At 44.3% G+C, this 22,193-nt stretch overlaps 1 protein-coding gene across 2 annotated transcripts in view; it reads right to left on the bottom strand.

Moving 5' to 3' along the window:
- Window positions 1-22,193, bottom strand: part of LOC106566349 (FYVE, RhoGEF and PH domain-containing protein 1) — a 174,703-nt gene that overhangs the window by 112,693 nt on the left and 39,817 nt on the right. The window contains exon 1 of one of the 2 annotated variants that reach the window (XM_045692847.2): window positions 15,277-15,902. The exons of the other annotated variant lie outside the window; for it this stretch is intronic. Within the exon in view, the coding sequence (XP_045548803.1) occupies window positions 15,277-15,334 (58 nt within the window). The 5' untranslated portion in view covers window positions 15,335-15,902. Of the gene's footprint in view, window positions 1-15,276; window positions 15,903-22,193 lie in introns of those variants that run through there. 2 annotated transcript variants of the gene reach the window in all.

Below are 22,193 nucleotides of genomic sequence, written 5' to 3'. Positions count from 1 at the left end.
TGTTTATCAACTGTCTCATGGTGTTCTCCTTGTTGTTGTTGTTTATCAACTGTCTCATGGTGTTCTCCTTGTTGTTGTTGTTGTTTATCAACTGTCTCATGGTGTTCTCCTTGTTGTTGTTGTTATCAACTGTCTCATGGTGTTCTCCTTGTTGTTGTTGTTATCAACTGTCTCATGGTGTTCTCCTTGTTGTTGTTTATCAACTGTCTCATGGTGTTCTCCTTGTTGTTGTTGTTTATCAACTGTCTCATGGTGTTCTCCTTGTTGTTGTTTATCAACTGTCTCATGGTGTTCTCCTTGTTGTTGTTGTTTATCAACTGTCTCATGGTGTTCTCCTTGTTGTTGTTGTTATCAACTGTCTCATGGTGTTCTCCTTGTTGTTATCAACTGTCTCATGGTGTTCTCCTTGTTGTTGTTTATCAACTGTCTCATGGTGTTCTCCCTGTTGTTGTTTATCAACTGTCTCATGGTGTTCTCCTTGTTGTTGTTTATCAACTGTCTCATGGTGTTCTCCTTGTTGTTGTTGTTGTTGATCAACTGTCTCATGGTGTTCTTCTTGTTGTTGTTTATCAACTGTCTCATGGTGTTCTCCTTGTTGTTGTTTATCAACTGTCTCATGGTGTTCTCCTTGTTGTTGTTTATCAACTGTCTCATGGTGTTCTCCTTGTTGTTGTTGTTTATCAACAGTCTCATGGTGTTCTCCTTGTTGTTGTTTATCAACTGTCTCATGGTGTTCTCCTTGTTGTTGTTTATTAACTGTCTCATGGTGTTCTCCTTGTTGTTGTTTATCAACTGTCTCATGCTGTTCTCCTTGTTGTTGTTTATCAACTGTCTCATGGTGTTCTCCTTGTTGTTTTTTATCAACTGTCTCATGGTGTTCTCCTTGTTGTTGTTGTTGTTTATTAACTGTCTCATGGTGTTCTCCTTGTTGTTGTTTATCAACTGTCTCATGCTGTTCTCCTTGTTGTTGTTTATCAACTGTCTCATGGTGTTCTCCTTGTTGTTGTTTATCAACTGTCTCATGGTGTTCACCTTGTTGTTGTTTATCAGTTGTCTCATGGTGTTCTCCTTGTTGTTGTTTATCAACTGTCTCATGGTGTTCTCCTTGTTGTTGTTTATCAAAACATATGGATGCATTCTTACAACTGCTGCTGCACAAAATACCTCCACAATGAAAATGTTACATATTTTGATACTCAAGACCCCTAAAGATCAAGATCAAATCCTCAACACTATAGATCCAGATATGGTAAATAAGAACCTCAGTCGGGATCTGTTGAAATCAGAACCTCAGTCAGGATCTGTTGAAATCAGAACCTCAGTCAGGATCTGTTGAAATCAGAACCTCAGTCAGGATCTGTTGAAATCAGAACCTCAGTCAGGATCTGTTAAATCAGAACCTCAGTCAGGATCTGTTTAAATCAGAACCTCAGTCAGGATCTGTTTAAATCAGAACCTCAGTCGGGATCTGTTAAATCAGAACCTCAGTCAGGATCTGTTGAAATCAGAACCTCAGTCGGGATCTGTTAAATCAGAATCTCAGTCGGGATCTGTTAAATCAGAACCTCAGTCGGGATCTGTTAAATCAGAACCTCAGTCAGGATCTGTTGAAATCAGAGCCTCAGTCAGGATCTGTTGAAATCAGAACCTCAGTCAGGATCTATTAAATTAGAACCTCAGTCGGGATCTGTTAAATCAGAACCTCAGTCAGGATCCGTTAAATCAGAACCTCAGTCAGGATCTGTTAAATCAGAACCTCAGTCAGATCTGTTAAATCAGAACCTCAGTCGGGATCTGTTGAAATCAGAACCTCAGTCGGGATCTGTTGAAATCAGAACCTCAGTCGCGATCTGTTGAAATCAGAACCTCAGTCGGGATCTGTTAAATCAGAACCTCAGTCGGGATCTGTTGAAATCAGAACCTCAGTCGGGATCTGTTGAAATCAGAACCTCAGTCGCGATCTGTTAAATCAGAACCTCTGTCGGGATCTGTTAAATCAGAACGTCAGTCGGATATGTTAAATCAGAACGTCAGTAAAGATCCGTTAAATCAGAACGTCAGTGAGGATCTGTTGAAATCAGAACCTCAGTCGGGATCTGTTAAATCAGAACCTCAGACGGGATCTGTTAAATCAGAACCTCAGACGGGATCTGTTTAAATCAGAACCTCAGTCGGCATCTGTAAAATCAGAACCTCAGTCGGATCTGTTAAATCAGAACCTCAGACGGGATCTGTTTAAATCAGAACCTCAGTCAGGATCTGTTAAATCAGAACCTCAGTCAGATCTGTTAAATCAGAACCTCAGTCGGATCTGTTAAATCAGAACCTCACTCAGGATCTGTTTAAATCAGAACCTCAGTCAGGATCTGTTAAAATCAGAACCTCAGTAAGGATCTGTTAAAATCAGAACCTCAGTCAGGATCTGTTGAAATCAGAACCTCAGTAAGGATCTGTTGAAATCAGAACCTCAGTCAGGATCTGTTAAATCAGAACCTCAGTCAGGATCTGTTTAAATCAGAACCTCAGTAAGGATCTGTTGAAATCAGAACCTCAGTCAGGATCTGTTAAAATCAGAACCTCAGTCAGGATCTGTTGAAATCAGAACCTCAGTAAGGATCTGTTGAAATCAGAACCTTAGTAAGGATCTGTTAAAATCAGAACCTCAGTCAGGATCTGTTGAAATCAGAACCTCAGTCAGGATCTGTTAAATCAGAACCTCAGTCAGGATCTGTTGAAATCAGAACCTCAGTAAGGATCTGTTAAAATCAGAACCTCAGTCAGGATCTGTTGAAATCAGAACCTCAGTAAGGATCTGTTGAAATCAGAACCTCAGTCAGGATCTGTTGAAATCAGAACCTCAGTAAGGATCTGTTGAAATCAGAGCCTCAGTCAGGATCTGTTAAATTAGAACCTCAGTCGGGATCTGTTAAATCAGAACCTCAGTCAGGATCCGTTAAATCAGAACCTCAGTCAGGATCTGTTAAATCAGAACCTCAGTCAGATCTGTTAAATCAGAACCTCAGTCGGGATCTGTTGAAATCAGAACCTCAGTCGGGATCTGTTGAAATCAGAACCTCAGTCGCGATCTGTTGAAATCAGAACCTCAGTCGGGATCTGTTAAATCAGAACCTCAGTCGGGATCTGTTGAAATCAGAACCTCAGTCGGGATCTGTTGAAATCAGAACCTCAGTCGGGATCTGTTAAATCAGAACCTCTGTCGGGATCTGTTAAATCAGAACGTCAGTCGGATATGTTAAATCAGAACCTCAGTAAAGATCCGTTAAATCAGAACGTCAGTGAGGATCTGTTGAAATCAGAACCTCAGTCGGGATCTGTTAAATCAGAACCTCAGTCGGATCTGTTAAATCAGAACCTCAGACGGGATCTGTTTAAATCAGAACCTCAGTCGGCATCTGTAAAATCAGAACCTCAGTCGGATCTGTTAAATCAGAACCTCAGACGGGATCTGTTTAAATCAGAACCTCAGTCAGGATCTGTTAAATCAGAACCTCAGTCAGATCTGTTAAATCAGAACCTCAGTCGGATCTGTTAAATCAGAACCTCACTCAGGATCTGTTTAAATCAGAACCTCAGTCAGGATCTGTTAAAATCAGAACCTCAGTAAGGATCTGTTAAAATCAGAACCTCAGTCAGGATCTGTTGAAATCAGAACCTCAGTAAGGATCTGTTGAAATCAGAACCTCAGTCAGGATCTGTTAAATCAGAACCTCAGTCAGGATCTGTTTAAATCAGAACCTCAGTAAGGATCTGTTGAAATCAGAACCTCAGTAAGGATCTGTTGAAATCAGAACCTCAGTCAGGATCTGTTAAAATCAGAACCTCAGTCAGGATCTGTTGAAATCAGAACCTCAGTAAGGATCTGTTGAAATCAGAACCTTAGTAAGGATCTGTTAAAATCAGAACCTCAGTCAGGATCTGTTGAAATCAGAACCTCAGTCAGGATCTGTTAAATCAGAACCTCAGTCAGGATCTGTTGAAATCAGAACCTCAGTAAGGATCTGTTAAAATCAGAACCTCAGTCAGGATCTGTTGAAATCAGAACCTCAGTAAGGATCTGTTGAAATCAGAACCTCAGTCAGGATCTGTTGAAATCAGAACCTCAGTCAGGATCCGTTAAATCAGAACCTCAGTCAGGATCTGTTAAATCAGAACGTCAGTCGGATCTGTTAAATCAGAACCTCAGACGGGATCTGTTGAAATCAGAACCTCAGTCAGGATCTGTTGAAATCAGAACCTCAGTAAGGATCTGTTGAAATCAGAACCTCAGTCAGGATCTGTTGAAATCAGAACCTCAGTCAGGATCTGTTAAATCAGAACCACAGTCAGGATCTGTTAAATTTGAACTTCAGTCATTGCTGTTTCAAAGGGCTTTAGTGCTGTAAGCCTTTAATTAAGAAGCCTTTGATACGGTTAATCACTTACAGTAGGATACCCCGTATTTAAATAAAACGTTACATGGGTATTGTCGATAAGGCTATTGGTTATTTTAGAATGCCCGCTCAGTGCGATGTAAATTACAGACCGACCAAGGACTACAATGGCAGATATACTGTAGCATGTTGTTACTGTAGCTAAATCAAATCAAATCAAATTTTATTGGTCACATACACATGGTTAGCAGATGTTAATGCGAGTGTAGCGAAATGCTTGTGCTTCTAGTTCCGACAATGCAGTCATATCCAACGAGTAATCTAACCTAACAATTTCACAACAATTACCTTATACACACAAGTGTAAAGGAATGAATAAGAATATGTACATAAAAATATATATGAATGAGTGATGGTATAGAACGGCACAGGCAAGATGCCGTAGATGGTATAGAGTACAGTATATACATATGAGATGAGTAATGTAGGGTATGTAAACATTATATGAAGTGGCACTGTTTAAAGTGGCCAGTGATACATTTATTACATCAATTTTTCCATTTATTAAAGTGGCCAGAGATTTGAGTCAGTATGTTGGCAACAGCCACTCAATGTTAGTGATGGCTGTTTAACAGTCTGATGGCCTTGAGATAGAAGCTGTTTTTCAGTCTCTGGGTCCCAGCTTTGATGCACCTGTACTGACCTCGCCTTCTGGATGATAGCGGGGTGAACAGGCAGTGGCTCGGGTGGTTGTTGTCCTTGATGATCTTTTTGGCCTTCCTGTGACATCGGGTGGTGTAGGTGTCCTGGAGGGCAGGTAGTTTGCCCCCGGTGATGCGTTGTGCAGACCTCACTACCCTCTGGAGAGCCTTCCGGTTGTGGGCGGAGCAGTTGCTGTACCAGGCGGTGATACAGCCCGACAGGATGCTCTCGATTGTGCATCTGTAAAAGTTAGTGAGTGTTTTTGGTGACAAGCCGAATTTCTTCAGCCTCCTGAGGTTGAAGAGGCGCTATTGCGCAAACTTGATGATTGAGTTGGAGGCGTGCATGGCCACGCAGTCGTGGGTGAACAGGGAGTACAGGAGAGGGCTGAGAACGCACCCTTGTGGAGCCCCAGTGTTGAGGATCAGCGGGGTGGAGATGTTGTGAGTAAAATGAGCACTCAACCCGCTGCGCCTTGGTCTACTCCCTTCGACGGCCATTACATTATACTTGCGTACTATTGATTGTACTACTTTTCTGAGGTCTTGGCTGATTTCTTTAGATTTTCCCATGATGTCGAGCAAAGAGGCACTGAGCTGGAAGGTAGGCCTTGAAATACATCCACAGGTACACCTCCAATTGACTCAAATTATGTCAATTAGCCTATCAGAAGATTCTGAAGCCATGACATCATTGTCTGGAATTTTCCAAGCTGTTTAAAGGCACAGTCAACTTAGTGTATGTAAACTTCTGACCCACTGGAATTGTGATACAGTGAATTATAAGTGAAATAATATGTCTGTAAATAATTGTTGGAAAAATGACTTGTGTCATGAACAAAGTAGATATCCTAACCGACTTGCCAAAACTATAGTTTGTTAACAAGAAATTTGTGGAGTGGTTGAAAAACAAGTTTTAATGACTTCAACCTAAGTGTATGTAAACTTCCGACTTCAACTGTTTATATACTGTAGCATGATGGGTAATGAATGTGTGCGTGTGTGTATGTATGTGTGTCGGAGGAGGAGGAAAACAGGCTCTGAAAGCTGTTCTATTCAATACAAGCTATCCTATAACAGTATAATGAGGCAGCTTCAGCACGATAATACAAGCTATCCTATAACAGTATAATGAGGCAGCCTCAGCACGATAATACAAGCTATCCCATAACAGTGTAATGAGGCAGCCTCAGGACGATAATACAAGCTATCCTACAACAGTGTAATGAGGCAGGCTCAGCACGATAATACAAGCTATCCTATAACATTATAATGAGGCAGGCTCAGCACGATAATACAAGCTATCCTACAACAGTATAATGAGGCAGGCTCAGCACGATAATACAAGCTATCCTATAACAGTGTAATGAGGCAGGCTCAGCAGGATAATACAAGCTATCCTATAACAGTATAATGAGGCAGCCTCAGCACGATAATACAAGCTATCCTATAACAGTGTAATGAGGCAGGATAATACAAGCTATCCTACAACAGTGTAATGAGGCAGGCTCAGCACGATAATACAAGCTATCCTATAACAGTGTAATGAGGCAGGATAATACAAGCTATCCTATAACATTATAATGAGGCAGGCTCAGCACGATAATACAAGCTATCCTACAACAGTATAATGAGGCAGGCTCAGCACGATAGTACAAGCTATCCTATAACATTATAATGAGGCAGGCTCAGCACGATAATACAAGCTATCCTATAACAGTGTAATGAGGCAGGCTCAGCACGATAATACAAGCTATCCTATAACATTATAATGAGGCAGGCTCAGCACGATAATACAAGCTATCCTATAACATTATAATGAGGCAGGCTCAGCACGATAATACAAGCTATCCTATACCAGTGTAATGAGGCAGGCTCAGCACGATAATACAGCGCTATCCTATAACAGTGTAATGAGGCAGGCTCAGCACGATAATACAAGCTATCCTATAACATTATAATGAGGCAGGCTCAGCACGATAATACAAGCTATCCTATAACATTATAATGAGGAAGGCTCAGCACGATAATACAAGCTATCCTATAACAGTATAATGAGGCAGGCTCAGCACGATAAGGGGACCGCCTTCCCAAATCGAATAACAACCTCAAAATATTGTCAGGTTACATTTCATTACACCGTTTTGAATAACGATTTGCTAAAATAATATTTGCAGATTCACCATCAATACTTCTCCTTGCAACCTTAAGATGAATGCACTGAACTGTAGTGGCTCTGGATCAGAGAGTCTGCTAAATGACTCACTACTGTAGTGACTCTGGATAAGAGAGTCCGCTAAATGACTCACTACTGTAGTGACTCTGGATAAGAGAGTCTGCTAAATGACTCACTACTGTAATGACTCTGGATCAGAGAGTCTGCTAAATGACTCACTACTGTAGTGGCTCTGGATAAGAGAGTCTGCTAAATGACTCACTACTGTAATGACTCTGGATCAGAGAGTCTGCTAAATGACTCACTACTGTAGTGGCTCTGTATCAGAGTCTGCTAAATGACTCACTACTGTAGTGGATCTGGATCAGAGAGTCTGCTAAATGACCCACTACTGTAGTGGCTCTGGATCAGAGAGTCTGCTAAATGACTCACTACTGTAGTGGCTCTGGATCAGAGAGTCTGCTAAATGACTCACTACTGTAGTGGCTCTGGATCAGAGAGTCTGCTAAATGACTCACTACTGTAGTGACTCTGGATAAGAGAGTCCGCTAAATGACTCACTACTGTAGTGACTCTGGATAAGAGAGTCTGCTAAATGACTCACTACTGTAATGACTCTGGATCAGAGAGTCTGCTAAATGACTCACTACTGTAGTGGATCTGGATCAGAGAGTCTGCGAAATTACCCACTACTGTAATGACTCTGGATCAGAGAGTCTGCTAAATGACTCACTACTGTAGTGGCTCTGGATCAGAGAGTCTGCTAAATGACTCACTACTGTAGTGGCTCTGGATCAGAGAGTCTGCTAAATGACTCACTACTGTAGTGGCTCTGGATCAGACAGTCTGCTAAATGACTCACTACTGTAGTGGCTCTGGATCAGAGAGTCTGCTAAATGACTCACTACTGTAGTGACTCTGGATCAGAGAGTCTGCTAAATGATTCACATAAATATGTACATGTGAATATAGTGGCCTAGATTGATGCATTGTACACTTCACTATTTTCCATGGATGTTAAAATGCAGAAAGACTTCCCAATACTGTCAGGAAGGAACAGAACGAACACGGCAATAATCACTTCTAGATCAATAAACCCTTTTTAACACATTTCTATTGACTGTCTCCTAAATTTACATCCTGTCAAACTCATAGAATATTTATGATGCAGCAGTCAAAGCAGGGCTTCTGATTGGCTGCATTAATATTCAGTATCAAGAAGTGCTTCCTGAATAATAATTGTTTATATTATGTTTGACAGGCAGAACAGTGTTGTATTTATTTATGTAGCTGTACGAAACATGTACTATATGTTCACTTGCATATGCACATTGTAGGTTACTAAGCATAGATTACTTATCACATTATAAATGAATGTATGCAGCTATTCTCAGTGGTGCAGTGGAGAGTATATGTAGCTATTCTCAGTGGTGCAGTGGAAGGTATATGCAGCTATTCTCAGTGGTGTAGTGGAGGGTATATGCAGCTATTCTCGGTGGTGTAGTGGAGGGTATATGCAGCTATTCTCGGTGGTGCAGTGGAGGGTATATGCAGCTATTCTCAGTGGTGTAGTGGAGGGTATATGCAGCTATTCTCAGTGGTGTAGTGGAGGGTATATGCAGCTATTCTCAGTGGTGCAGTGGAGGGTATATGCAGTGGTGCAGTGGAGGGTATATGCAGCTATACTCGGTGGTGAAGTGGAGGGTATATGCAGTGGTGCAGTGGAGGGTATATGCAGCTATTCTCGGTGGTGCAGTGGAGGGTATATGCAGTGGTGCAGTGGAGGGTATATGCAGCTATTCTCAGTGGTGCAGTGGAGGGTATATGCAGCTATACTCAGTGGTGCAGTGGAGGTTATATGCAGCTATATTCAGTGGTGTAGTGGAGGGTATATGCAGCTATACTCTGTGGTGCAGTGGAGGGTATATGCAGCTATACTCAGTGGTGTAATGGAGGGTATATGCAGCTATTCTCACTGGTGTAGTGGAGGGTATATGCAGCTATTCTCGGTGGTGCAGTGGAGGGTATATGCAGCTATTCTCAGTGGTGTAGTGGAGGGTATATGCAGCTATTCTCAGTGGTGTAGTGGAGGGTATATGCAGCTATTCTCAGTGGTGCAGTGGAGGGTATATGCAGTGGTGCAGTGCAGGGTATATGCAGCTATACTCGGTGGTGAAGTGGAGGGTATATGCAGTGGTGCAGTGGAGGGTATATGCAGCTATTCTCGGTGGTGCAGTGGAGGGTATATGCAGTGGTGCAGTGGAGGGTATATGCAGCTATTCTCAGTGGTGCAGTGGAGGGTATATGCAGTGGTGCAGTGGAGGGTATATGCAGCTATTCTCAGTGGTGCAGTGGAGGGTATATGCAGCTATACTCAGTGGTGCAGTGGAGGTTATATGCAGCTATACTCAGTGGTGTAGTGGAGGGTATATGCAGCTATACTCTGTGGTGCAGTGGAGGCTATATGCAGCTATACTCAGTGGTGTAATGGAGGGTATATGCAGCTATTCTCACTGGTGTAGTGGAGGGTATATGCAGCTATACTCAGTGGTGTAGTGGAGGGTATATGCAGCTATTCTCAGTGGTGTAGTGGAGGGTATATTCAGCTATTCTCAGTGGTGTAGTGGAGGGTATATGCAGCTATACTCAGTGGTGTAGTGGAGTGTATATGCAGTGGTGTAGTGGAGGGTATAGTCAGCTATTCTCAGTGGTGCAGTGGAGGGTATATGCAGCTATACTCAGTGGTGCAGTGGAGGGTATATGCAGCTATTCTCAGTGGTGCAGTGGAGGGTATATACAGCTATACTCGGTGGTGTAGTGGAGGGTATATGCAGCTATACTCAGTGGTGCAGTGGAGGGTATATGCAGCTATACTCAGTGGTGCAGTGGAGGGTATATGCAGCTATTCTCAGTGGTGTAGTGGAGGTATATGCAGCTATTCTCAGTGGTGTAGTGGAGGCTATATGCAGCTATTCTCAGTGGTGTAGTGGAGGCTATATGCAGTTATTCTCAGTGGTGCAGTGGAGGGTATATGCAGCTATTCTCAGTGGTGTAGTGGATGAATGTGTCAGATACCAGCATCACACAGTATGGCTCGTTATATTGTTGTGTGCATGTTTGTGTACTGAGGAACATGTAACTTGGTTCCAGAAGAAAATCACTTTCAATTACCTTACGTTGGGGGGCTTTCATCAAGGTTAGTGTTTCTGTAGGGTGGGGGCTTACATCAAGGTTAGTGTTTCTGTAGGTTGTGGGGCTTTCATCAAGGTGTTTCTTTAGGTTGGGGGCTTTCATCAAGGTTAGTGTTTTGTTAGGTTGGGGGCTTTCATCAAGGTTAGTGTTTCTGTAGGTTGGGGGGCTTTCATCAAGGTTAGTGTTTCTGTAGGTTGGGGGCTTTCATCAAGGTTAGTGTTTCTGTAGGTTGGGGGGCTTTCATCAAGGTTAGTGTTTCTGTAGGTTGGGGGGCTTTCATCAAGGTTAGTGTTTCTGTAGGTTGGGGGGCTTTCATCAAGGTCAGTGTTTCTGTAGGTTGGGGGGCTTTCATCAAGGTTAGTGTTTCTTTAGGTTGGGGGGCTTTCATCAAGGTTAGTGTTTATGTTGGGGGCTTTCATCAAGGTTAGTGTTTCTGTAGGTTGGGGGGCTTTCATCAAGGTCAGTGTTTCGGTAGGTTGGGGGGCTTTCATCAAGGTTAGTGTTTCTGTAGGTTGGGGGCTTTCATCAAGGTTAGTGTTTCTGTAGGTTGGGGGGCTTTCATCAACGTTAGTGTTTCTGTAGGTTGGGGGGCTTTCATCAAGGTTAGTGTTTCTTTAGGTTGGGGGGCTTTCATCAAGGTTAGTGTTTATGTTGGGGGCTTTCATCAAGGTTAGTGTTTCTTTAGGTTGGGGGCTTTCATCAAGGTCAGTGTTTCTTTAGGTTGGGGGGCTTTCATCAAGGTCAGTGTTTCTGTAGGTTGGGGGGCTTTCATCAAGGTTAGTGTTTCTTTAGGTTGGGGGGCTTTCATCAAGGTCACTGTTTCTGTAGGTTGGGGGGCTTTCATCAAGGTCAGTGTTTCTGTAGGTTGGGGGGCTTTCATCAAGGTCAGTGTTTCGGTAGGTTGGGGGGCTTTCATCAAGGTTAGTGTTTCTGTAGGTTGGGGGCTTTCATCAAGGTTAGTGTTTCTGTAGGTTGGGGGGCTTTCATCAAGGTCAGTGTTTCTTTAGGTTGGGGGGCTTTCATCAAGGTCAGTGTTTCTATAGGTTGGGGGGCTTTCATCAAGGTCAGTGTTTCTTTATGTTGGGGGCTTTCATCAAGGTTAGTGTTTCTTTAGGTTGGGGGCTTTCATCAAGGTCAGTGTTTCTATAGGTTAGGGGCTTTCATCAAGGTCAGTTTCTTTAGGTTGGGGGGCTTTCATCAAGGTTAGTGTTTCTGTAGGTTGGGGGGCTTTCATCAAGGTTAGTGTTTCTTTATGTTGGGGGGCTTTCATCAAGGTTAGTGTTTCTGTAGGTTGGGGGGCTTTCATCAAGGTTAGTGTTTCTGTAGGTTGGGGGGCTTTCATCAAGGTTAGTGTTTCTTTAGGTTGGGGGGCTTTCATCAAGGTTAGTGTTTATGTTGGGGGCTTTCATCAAGGTTAGTGTTTCTTTAGGTTGGGGGCTTTCATCAAGGTCAGTGTTTCTTTAGGTTGGGGGGCTTTCATCAAGGTCAGTGTTTCTGTAGGTTGGGGGGCTTTCATCAAGGTCAGTGTTTATGTAGGTTGGGGGCTTTCATCAAGGTTAGTGTTTCTATAGGTTGGGGGCTTTCATCAAGGTTAGTGTTTCTTTAGGTTGGGGGGCTTTCATCAAGGTTAGTGTTTATGTTGGGGGCTTTCATCAAGGTTAGTGTTTCTTTAGGTTGGGGGCTTTCATCAAGGTCAGTGTTTCTTTAGGTTGGGGGGCTTTCATCAAGGTCAGTGTTTCTGTAGGTTGGGGGGCTTTCATCAAGGTTAGTGTTTCTTTAGGTTGGGGGGCTTTCATCAAGGTCAGTGTTTCTGTAGGTTGGGGGGCTTTCATCAAGGTCAGTGTTTCTGTAGGTTGGGGGGCTTTCATCAAGGTCAGTGTTTCTGTAGGTTGGGGGGCTTTCATCAAGGTCAGTGTTTCGGTAGGTTGGGGGGCTTTCATCAAGGTTAGTGTTTCTGTAGGTTGGGGGCTTTCATCAAGGTTAGTGTTTCTGTAGGTTGGGGGGCTTTCATCAAGGTCAGTGTTTCTTTAGGTTGGGGGCTTTCATCAAGGTCAGTGTTTCTATAGGTTGGGGGGCTTTCATCAAGGTCAGTGTTTCTTTATGTTGGGGGGCTTTCATCAAGGTTAGTGTTTCTTTAGGTTGGGGGCTTTCATCAACGTCAGTGTTTCTTTATGTTGGGGGGCTTTCATCAAGGTTAGTGTTTATGTAGGTTGGGGGGGCTTTCATCAAGGTTAGTGTTTCTGTAGGTTGGGGGGTTTCATCAAGGTTAGTGTTTCTATAGGTTGGGGGGCTTTCATCAAGGTCACTGTTTCTTTATGTTGGGGGGCTTTCATCAAGGTGTTTCTTGGTGTAACGTCGTGTCCAGGTTATCGAACACACAGCACATATCAGCCTGGGATATCAACCACTCAGAGTTGGTCTTAGTGGGAGTGACCATAGAATTATATGGGGGTGACCTCACTGAGTAAAGTATTTGTCATCAGGATATGTCCTTTGTTAGCAAAAACATTCCCCTGGTCGTCACTAGTTAACACAGCCACAGTCAGAATTATGGCTAAACTCTGCCCATTTCCACAGTTTCTCTTCATAAAAATGTATGTTAAACCAACCCTAACATTAAACCTAACCTTAACCACACTGATAACATTATGACTAACCCTAACCTTAACTAAAATGTGTGTTTGGTTTTAATTTTTCATGAATTTTTTACGATATAGCCAATGTTGACTTTGTGGCTGTGCTATCTAGTGGAAGCCATTTCCCCTGGTCTCAAGTGAGAAAAAAACAACAGGTCCTACCTTCCAGCTAGCTAATTAGCAAAGGACATAGCTAGCTAGCTAATTAGCAAAGGACATAGCTAGCTAGCTAATTAGCAAAGGACATAGCTAGCTAGCTAATGGCTTCCCCAAGAAGAAGACAACCCCATAAAATCTGTGGTCGATTTGTGTCGAGCATTTGGGGAAAACTAGACCAAGAAGAGTTACAAACACAATCTCTTTATTGCCAATACATCGGGCCGATAAGACAGCCAAGACATCGGGCCGATAAGACAGCCAAGACATCGGGCCGATAAGACAGCCAAGACGTCGGACCGATAAGACAGCCAAGACGTCAGACCGATAAGACAGCCAAGACGTCTGGCTGATAAGACAGCCAAGACGTCGGGCCGATAAGACAGCCAAGACGCCGGGCCGATAAGACAGCCAAGACGCCGGGCCGATAAGACAGCCAAGACGTCTGGCTGATAAGACAGCCAAGACGTCTGGCTGATAAGACAGGCAAGACGTCGGGCTGATAAGACAGCCAAGACGTTGGGCCGATAAGATAAGACAGCCAATACGTCGGGCCGATAAGGCAGTCAAGACATCGGACTGATAAGACAGCCAAGACGTTGGACTGATAAGACAGCCAAGACATTGGACCGATAAGACTGCCAAGATGCCGGGCCGATAAGACAGCCAAGAGGTTGGACCGATAAGACAGCCAAGATGCCGGGCCGATAAGACAGCCAAGACGTCGGGCCGATAAGACAGCCAAGATGCCGGGCCGATAAGACAGCCAAGACATTGGACCGATAAGACAGCCAAGACGTCGGACTGATAAGACAGCCAAGACGTTGGACCGATAAGACAGCCAAGACGTCGGACTGATAAGACAGCCAAGACGTCGGGCCGATAAGACAGCCAAGATGCCGGGCCGATAAGACAGCAAAGACGTCGGACCGATAAGACAGCCAAGACGTCGGACCGATAAGACAGCAAAGACGTCGGACCGATAAGATAGCCAAGACGTCGGACCGATAAGACAGCCAAGACGTCGGACCGATAAGACAGCCAAGACGCCGGGCCGATAAGACAGCCAAGATGCCGGGCCGATAAGACAGCCAAGACGCCGGGCCGATAAGACAGCCAAGACATCGGCCAATAAGACGGAGTTGCACAAGACAAGGGAAGGTGTTGTGGGTGATGATTAGTTAGTAAATTAAGCCAATGAGTAATGATTCTCCCAGCACTCTGTATTGACTAACGAAGGCCAAGTTCAATGCGTTGGTCCACCAGACCTCCCGCACATTTGGGAACGATATTGGTAGTTGCTATTCGAGATCCTTGGGACCCCATTGAAGTTGAAATGTAAAATGGTTAAGGTTAGGATTAGGGACCTTTCAAGGTTCCCAGATAGCACTAACCAAACGTTTGAAAGCTCGCTGTGGCCCCCTCCATGATGTTGCACCAATGAAGTGATGTGATTTTTGATCCTGTGCTTTCTCTGCAAGGGTTTAGTAACAATAGTTTTGATTTTCTCTTGTCAGGATTAAGCTGTCCCAATTTATATGATTTTCCACTCTACTCGAATTCACCCTTTGGGTGGCCTCTGGAATCAAACCAGCAACCCTGGCGGTCCAAGCGTCATGCCATGCTCTATCAAACTAAGCAATATAGGACTACCAGTTGTTCACACATAGTGTCATTCCTTCGTTGGAGAATTTTTGCCAAAATTAGAGTATACCCACTTCTCCACGCATCCTTACAGCACTGACTATGCTCCATAAAATCATTGACACCGTTTCCACTTCTGCTGCATACATCACATCACCTATAGCAACATGGGTGCACGGTATGCTCCCTCCTCCCTCTCATCTGGTCGACTCCTCGACGCATTACTACACGTAGCCTAGCACACACATCCACTGCGGATAAATGGCTTTATTGATCAATATATTAACTGCGCTTATTTATATGGAGAGGGGGGGGGGGACGCTAGAATGCACAACAAGAACACTGGATGATGGCAAATAAATGAATCTATATAGACTTACCCAGGAGCACACTGGTTTTATCCATGTACATAGCGCAGCAAAACACAAATCCAGTCATTAAAAAAACCGAACGGGAGAGAGAATCTCCCAATCGCGACGGAATAAGAACCTAGGCGATGGGACCGAGCCACACAGTTAAGGCTGTATTCCTAAAGCAATCCCCGGATGTTCTGTCTGCCACCGAAGAACAGACAGCGAGACTACATTTAAAATATATATATATAGGTTAAAATATGTAGGTTAAATGGCTGTGAACGGGGAAAGGCAGTCGGGATGGCCCTCCCTGGTCGTCAGAGCGCCGGGCGGAATGACAGCGTCGGTTCAGCAGCGGCGGCGGCAGCATCCTCTGCTCACTAGGTCAAGCAGCAACACAACGATATCCTTTAAACGATAGTCTTACAAATGCGGTGCATGATACACGATTAATAATCCATCAATCAATGTAGACAATTGTATTAAAAAAAAAATAATAATAATAATTAAAAAACGTCAGCGTCAACGGATTTAATAAAATAAAAATATATATTGTGTTGCTTTGCAGCCCCCGTCTCTCTCTCCTCTCCGCTGCTGTCCTAGTAACACAGCGCCAGAGTGCAGCATCATATTGCCAGTGGAATCACATGCATTATGACCCCAGCCAGCCAGCCGAGCCTCCCTCCCCCTTCTCCCTCTCCCTCTCCTCTCTCCCTCCCCCTTCTTCCTCTCCTCTCTCCCTCTCCTCTCTCCCTCTCCTCTCTCTCTCCCTCCCCCTTCTCCCTCTCCTCCCGTCTCTCCATCCATCTACCTCACTCCGACATCCTCACTCTCTCTCTCTGTGTCTTTTTTTTTCAGTTTCCTTGACAACAAATTAGCGGTAGACTATATTTGTTTTGGTTCTATATCAGAAGGAAGGCACAGTGATGCCGAAACGTTGATAAATACACCAATTAAATTGCTCTACATTTATACCTGGCGTAATGCGACTTTCTTTATTTTAAATTTTTTGAAGAGTCTAAATCAGAACACAACACTTGTAGACAGACATGCTAGCGCATTGTCTAATGAAATATGCATCACGGCGGATAGCTGGATTTTCAGCCGAGCTACAATGGATAAATGATCATTTCTGTAGCTCCTCGTTAACTTGCTGTGACGTCATTGTCCTTATTGACGGCGCAGTCTCTTCTTATTCATTTGTTCAGATCCAGATGGGTTGTTTGGTTCAGACAGGATTAAAGGACTTGGATTGAAACACACAACACACACACACACAACACATACTAACATACACACACACACACACACACACACACACACACACACACACACACACACACACACACACACACACACACACACACACACACACACACTAACATCAACACACACACACACACACACACACACACACTAACATCAACACACACACACACACACACACACACACACACACACACACACACACACACACACACACACACACACACACACACACACACACACACACACACACACACACACACACACACACAATAGAACTAGTCCTCAATGTAAGACCTGTAAGGTTATATAGATACTAGCTACTTCTATTGTCATAGTGCTGCTCAGTGTGTGTGTGTGTGTGTGTGTGTGTGTGTGTGTGTGTGTATGAGAGTGAGAGAGAGAGAGAGAGAGAGAGGGAGAGAGAGAGAGAGACGCATGTGTGGGTGTCATAGATAGTGGGAATTATAAACCTCCACCTCCACCCCTCCTTCTCCCTCTCCTTGGCCCGTGTCGGGTCACCCTGCTGGGGGTGCTGAATGAGCAGCTCAGCCCTGCAGCCCTGGCTCTCTCTGACGCCACTAAATGGAGAGATTTACCCTCTTGATTTCCCCAGAGAGAGTGCCATCTGCCCACTGTCACCACGCCACTACACACACACACACACACACACACACACACGCACGCACACACACACACACACACACACACATACACATATACACACACACAAACACACACTAAGCATGACAATGGAACATGTGACACCCTGCAACATGCTAATGTTAAATGAGAGAAACACATGACACGTGGTCTATTGTACCATCACCACCACCATCACCACCATCATCACCACCATCACCCCCATCACCACATACACACCATCAACCCCCACACCATCACCACCACACCATCACCACCATCATCACCACCATCACCCCCATCACCACATACACACCATCAACCCCCACACCATCACCACCATCAGCACATACACACCATCACCACCATCAACCCCCACACCATCACCACCATCACCACCGTCACCATCACCACCACACCATCACCACCATCAGAACATACACACCAGCACCACCACCACCACCACCATCACCACATACACACCATCAATCCCCACACCATCACCACCACACCATCACCACCACACCATCACCACCATCAGAACATACACACCATCACCACCATCACCATCACCACCACCACCATCACCACATACACACCATCAACCCCCACACCATCACCACCACACCATCACCACCATCAGCACATACACACCATCACCACCATCACCACCACCACCACCATCATCAACCCCCACACCATCACCACCACACCATCACCACCATAAGCACATACATACCATCACCACCATCACCACCACCACCACCATCATCACCACCACCATCATCAACATCACCACCATCACCATCCCCACCACCATCATCACCATCATCACCACCATCATCACCATCACCACCACCATCATCACCACCACCATCATCACCACCACCATCATCACCATCACACCATCACCACCATCAGCACATACACACCATCACCACCATCAACCCCCACACCATCACCACCATCACCACCACACCATCACCACCGTCACCATCACCACCACACCATCACCATCACCACATACACACCATCATTAACACCATCACCACCATCATCACCACCACCATCATCACCACCATCCCCACCACCATCATCACCATCATCACCACCACCATCATCATCATCACCACCACCATCACCATCATCACCACCACCATCATCACCACCATCACCACCACCACCACCATCATCATCACCACCATCATCACCACCATCACCACCAAAACCACCATCACCCCCATCACCACCCCCATCACCACCCCCATCACCACCATCATCACCACCATCATCACCACCATCATCGCCATCACCACCACCATCACCATCATCACCATCACCATCATCACCACCATCACCACCACCATCACCATCACCCCCCACCACACACACACCATCACCACCATCACCCCCACCATACACACACAACATCACCCCCCACACACACCATCACCCCCCCACCACACACACACCATCACCAACATCACCACACACACACCATCATCCCCCACCACACACCACCACACACACATCATCACCACCCCACCACACACACACACCATCATCACCACCACCACCACACACCCACCATCACCCCCCACCACACACACACCCACCATCACCCCCCACCACACACACACCATCACCCCCCACCACACACACACCATCACCCCCCACCACACACACACACACCATCACCCCCCACCACACACCATCACCCCCACCACACACCATCACCCCCCACCACACACACACCATCACCCCCCACCACACACCATCACCCCCCCACCACACACCATCACCCCCCACCACACACACACACCATCACCCCCCACCACACACAATCACCCCCCACCACACACAATCACCCCACACCACACACCATCACCCCCCACCACACACCATCACCCCCACCACACACACCATCACCCCCCACCACACACCATCACCCCCCACCACACAGCATCACCCCCCCACCACACACCATCACCCCCCACCACACACACACCATCACCCCCCACCACACACCATCACCCCTACTTATGCGGCTCAGGGATTCGAACCAACGAACATTCGGTTACTGGCCCAAAGCTCTTAACGGCTAGGCTACCTACCTCTGTCTCAAAAATATGGAACACACCATGTACTGATCACACTGGAAGGCTGTTCCTTCTCTTGACTGCCAATAGGTGCTATGTAAGATGGCACCGGAGAGGATTTGCTTTGCTTGCAACTTATTTTTTTACTTATTTTGTACATAATGTTGCCGCTACCGTCTCTTACGACCGAAAATAACTTCTAGACATCAGGACTGTGATTACTCACCACGGACTGGTAGAATCCTATTTTTCCTTTTACGACTCTGACGAGACCGACGCAAAGGATACACTGCTTCCTCGGGAACAGGCCCCCGATCCCCGTGATCTGCGTGAAGAGGAGGCGGAGAAAGAGGGGGGCGAAGGTTGGGCTGCCTTCTGAGAATTCGTAGGCGATCGAATAAACCTCCACTTCCCTCCATTCTGCTAGAAAACGTGCAATCTTTGGACAATAAAATCGACGAGTTACGCGGTTACTACTACCCACGAGTTACTACCAACGGGACTTTAAAAAACTGTAACATCTTATGCTTCAAGAAGTCATAGCTGAATGACGACAACATCAACATACAGCTGGCTGGTTATTTAAAACTAAAAGCATATTTACCTAGCTCTGTGGAGATCCTAGGAACCTCAAGAGTTAACCAATCCTATGAATGGGTTAGGAACCTCAAGAGTTAACCAATCCTATGAATGGGTTAGGCAACTCAGGTGTCTAGACTTCAACAGCAAAGCTAGATAAGACGGAAGTTTATAAAGTTGGGCCTTGTAAACAAAAAGGGAATAATGTAGAGATATACGTGTCTATAGTGAAGTCCCAGCCAACCTTTTGATACAGGATGCAGTACTGAGTATCAAAACTATCACCTGTAACAAAACAAAGGTGTCACGCCCTGACCTGAAAGGGTCGTTTTTCTCTGTTTGGTTTGGTCAGGGTGTGACATGGGGTGGGCATTCTGTGTTATATTTCTATGTTGGTTTTTTCCTTTGATTGGCCTAGTATGGTTTCCAATCAGAGGCAGCTCTCTATCGTTGTTTCTGATTGGGAATCATACTTAGGCAGCCCTTTTTCCTTCCTTCTGTTGAGGGATCTTGTTTTTGTATTGCTGTTAGTAGCCTGCAAGACTTTTCTTTCGTTGTGTTTTTTTTTTTTTTTTGCTGGTTCACCGTTAAATAAAATATGATGAACCCAACACACGCTGCGCCTTGGTCTACCCACAACGACGAACGTCACAAAAGGGCACTATGGTAGATGGCATCCAAAGGTTTAAGAGTAATAGCAGGCTGCACTTTGATTAATAATATAAACATAATCAAGAAAAGATTTGTAAAAAGTTGACTGAATAATTTGCTTCCTACTGCTTAGAGAAAAACACAATCTGTTTCTGTAGAAAAAAAGCTAACTTTAAATCTTAGCTTCTTAACCAACTCATCTATATGTTTTTTAAAAAAACATCAAATCTACATCAATCCAAAAGCCTAAGTATTTACATGGAGGAACACGTTTAATCAGAGAACCATCTAATGAGCGAACATGTAGTTAATCTGAAACGTTCAACGAGAGTTTAAAAACAACATGTATTTAGTTCTGCAAAAAATAAAACAAGTGGGGTTATTGAGCCAATCATGATAGGCGCTACACACTTAAGCAGACTGGGATTCAATTGATCAGCCCCTGTGGATTTCTTGTTGTCTATTGCTAGCAAAATCATCCAGGATGTATTTTTCCTGTATATAAACTAAAAGAAAACCTTTGACTATAATTTCTCTGATCATTAAGCAAGATTCCCCTATCAGCATCCTGCCCAGTATCATTGTGAAAAAAGCTTAGAAGTTCTTTAAAAGAGATAGTCTGCTGAAATAAAATGGTGATTAAATGCATCAATGATGGCATTATTTGTCCGTAATGAGGCCAGTGTCTGAATTCATTTGTTGTGGCAGAAAGGAGGAGGTAGCATTTTTCCAGAATTTAGCCGGTTTCCCAATACAATCCGAAGAAGCAGTTACATAATAATCAGATTTTGCCTTTCGGATTTGTCTCACACAATGATTCCTCAGTTGCTTTAAAGCTTTTACCAGTTCTAGCCTTGACCCAAGCATCATCTCTTTTATGAATGACTTCTGATAATTCCGGAGTGTACCAGGCATTCCATCTACCTTTTAACCCTTCGTTTTTTTGAAGGGAGCATAATTATCCACAATAGTATTAAAGACATCTGATAAAAAAAGTCTAAAAGCTAAATCAGGTTCAGGGATAGCTGAAATAAATAAAAGTCACAAAAAATCAATAAATGTCACTAAAATAAAGATTATGTAAAAAAAAAAAAAAAAACCTGTTCATTGAAGATTTACAGTTCCTCTTTGTGATGACACAAGGCTTAGGTTTTTGTATTCTCACATCTCTAACACAAACAACTTGGCAATGGTCACTAATATCTGGTGTAGTCGTTAGAATAAGATCAATCAAAGTTGACTTTAAAGGATCACTAGGGTTTGGCCGTGTAGACTTAGTCACCAGCTGGGTTTAGGTTTAGATCATTACACATGTCTTTTAGATTGTCTGACGCCTGCATATTTCCCCAATCATAATTGAAGTCACCCAGGATAATAACTTCTGATTTAGTAAAAGACGACAACAAACTAGTTAACAAAGGTTAGCCAAGGGATGACGGTAAAAGTTATGGATACAGGAATAATAAGTATACTTTTTTATTTCTCTTTATCTGTTGTGTCCTTTTTTGCTAGACATCTACTTTCAGTCCTGCCTGTTTACTAACTTGGTGTGTGAACTGCTGACTGCTCTTCATTGGCTAGATAGTTGACGGACGCATCAACCAGGATCAAGAGGCAGGGTTATTTGTGACTTGTTTTGGTAATCAGAGGCTGTATTGGAGAGGGTGTGGTTTTCTGAGTGTATATATTTATGTATGCTTCATTGTA

This window comes from Salmo salar, chromosome 13 (assembly GCF_965601325.2).
Source record: "Salmo salar chromosome 13, fSalSal1, whole genome shotgun sequence".
In the NCBI taxonomy this organism is placed as follows: Eukaryota; Metazoa; Chordata; class Actinopteri; order Salmoniformes; family Salmonidae; genus Salmo; species Salmo salar.
Note: the sequence above shows the minus strand (reverse complement) of the source record. Positions and strands in the feature narration are given on the sequence as shown.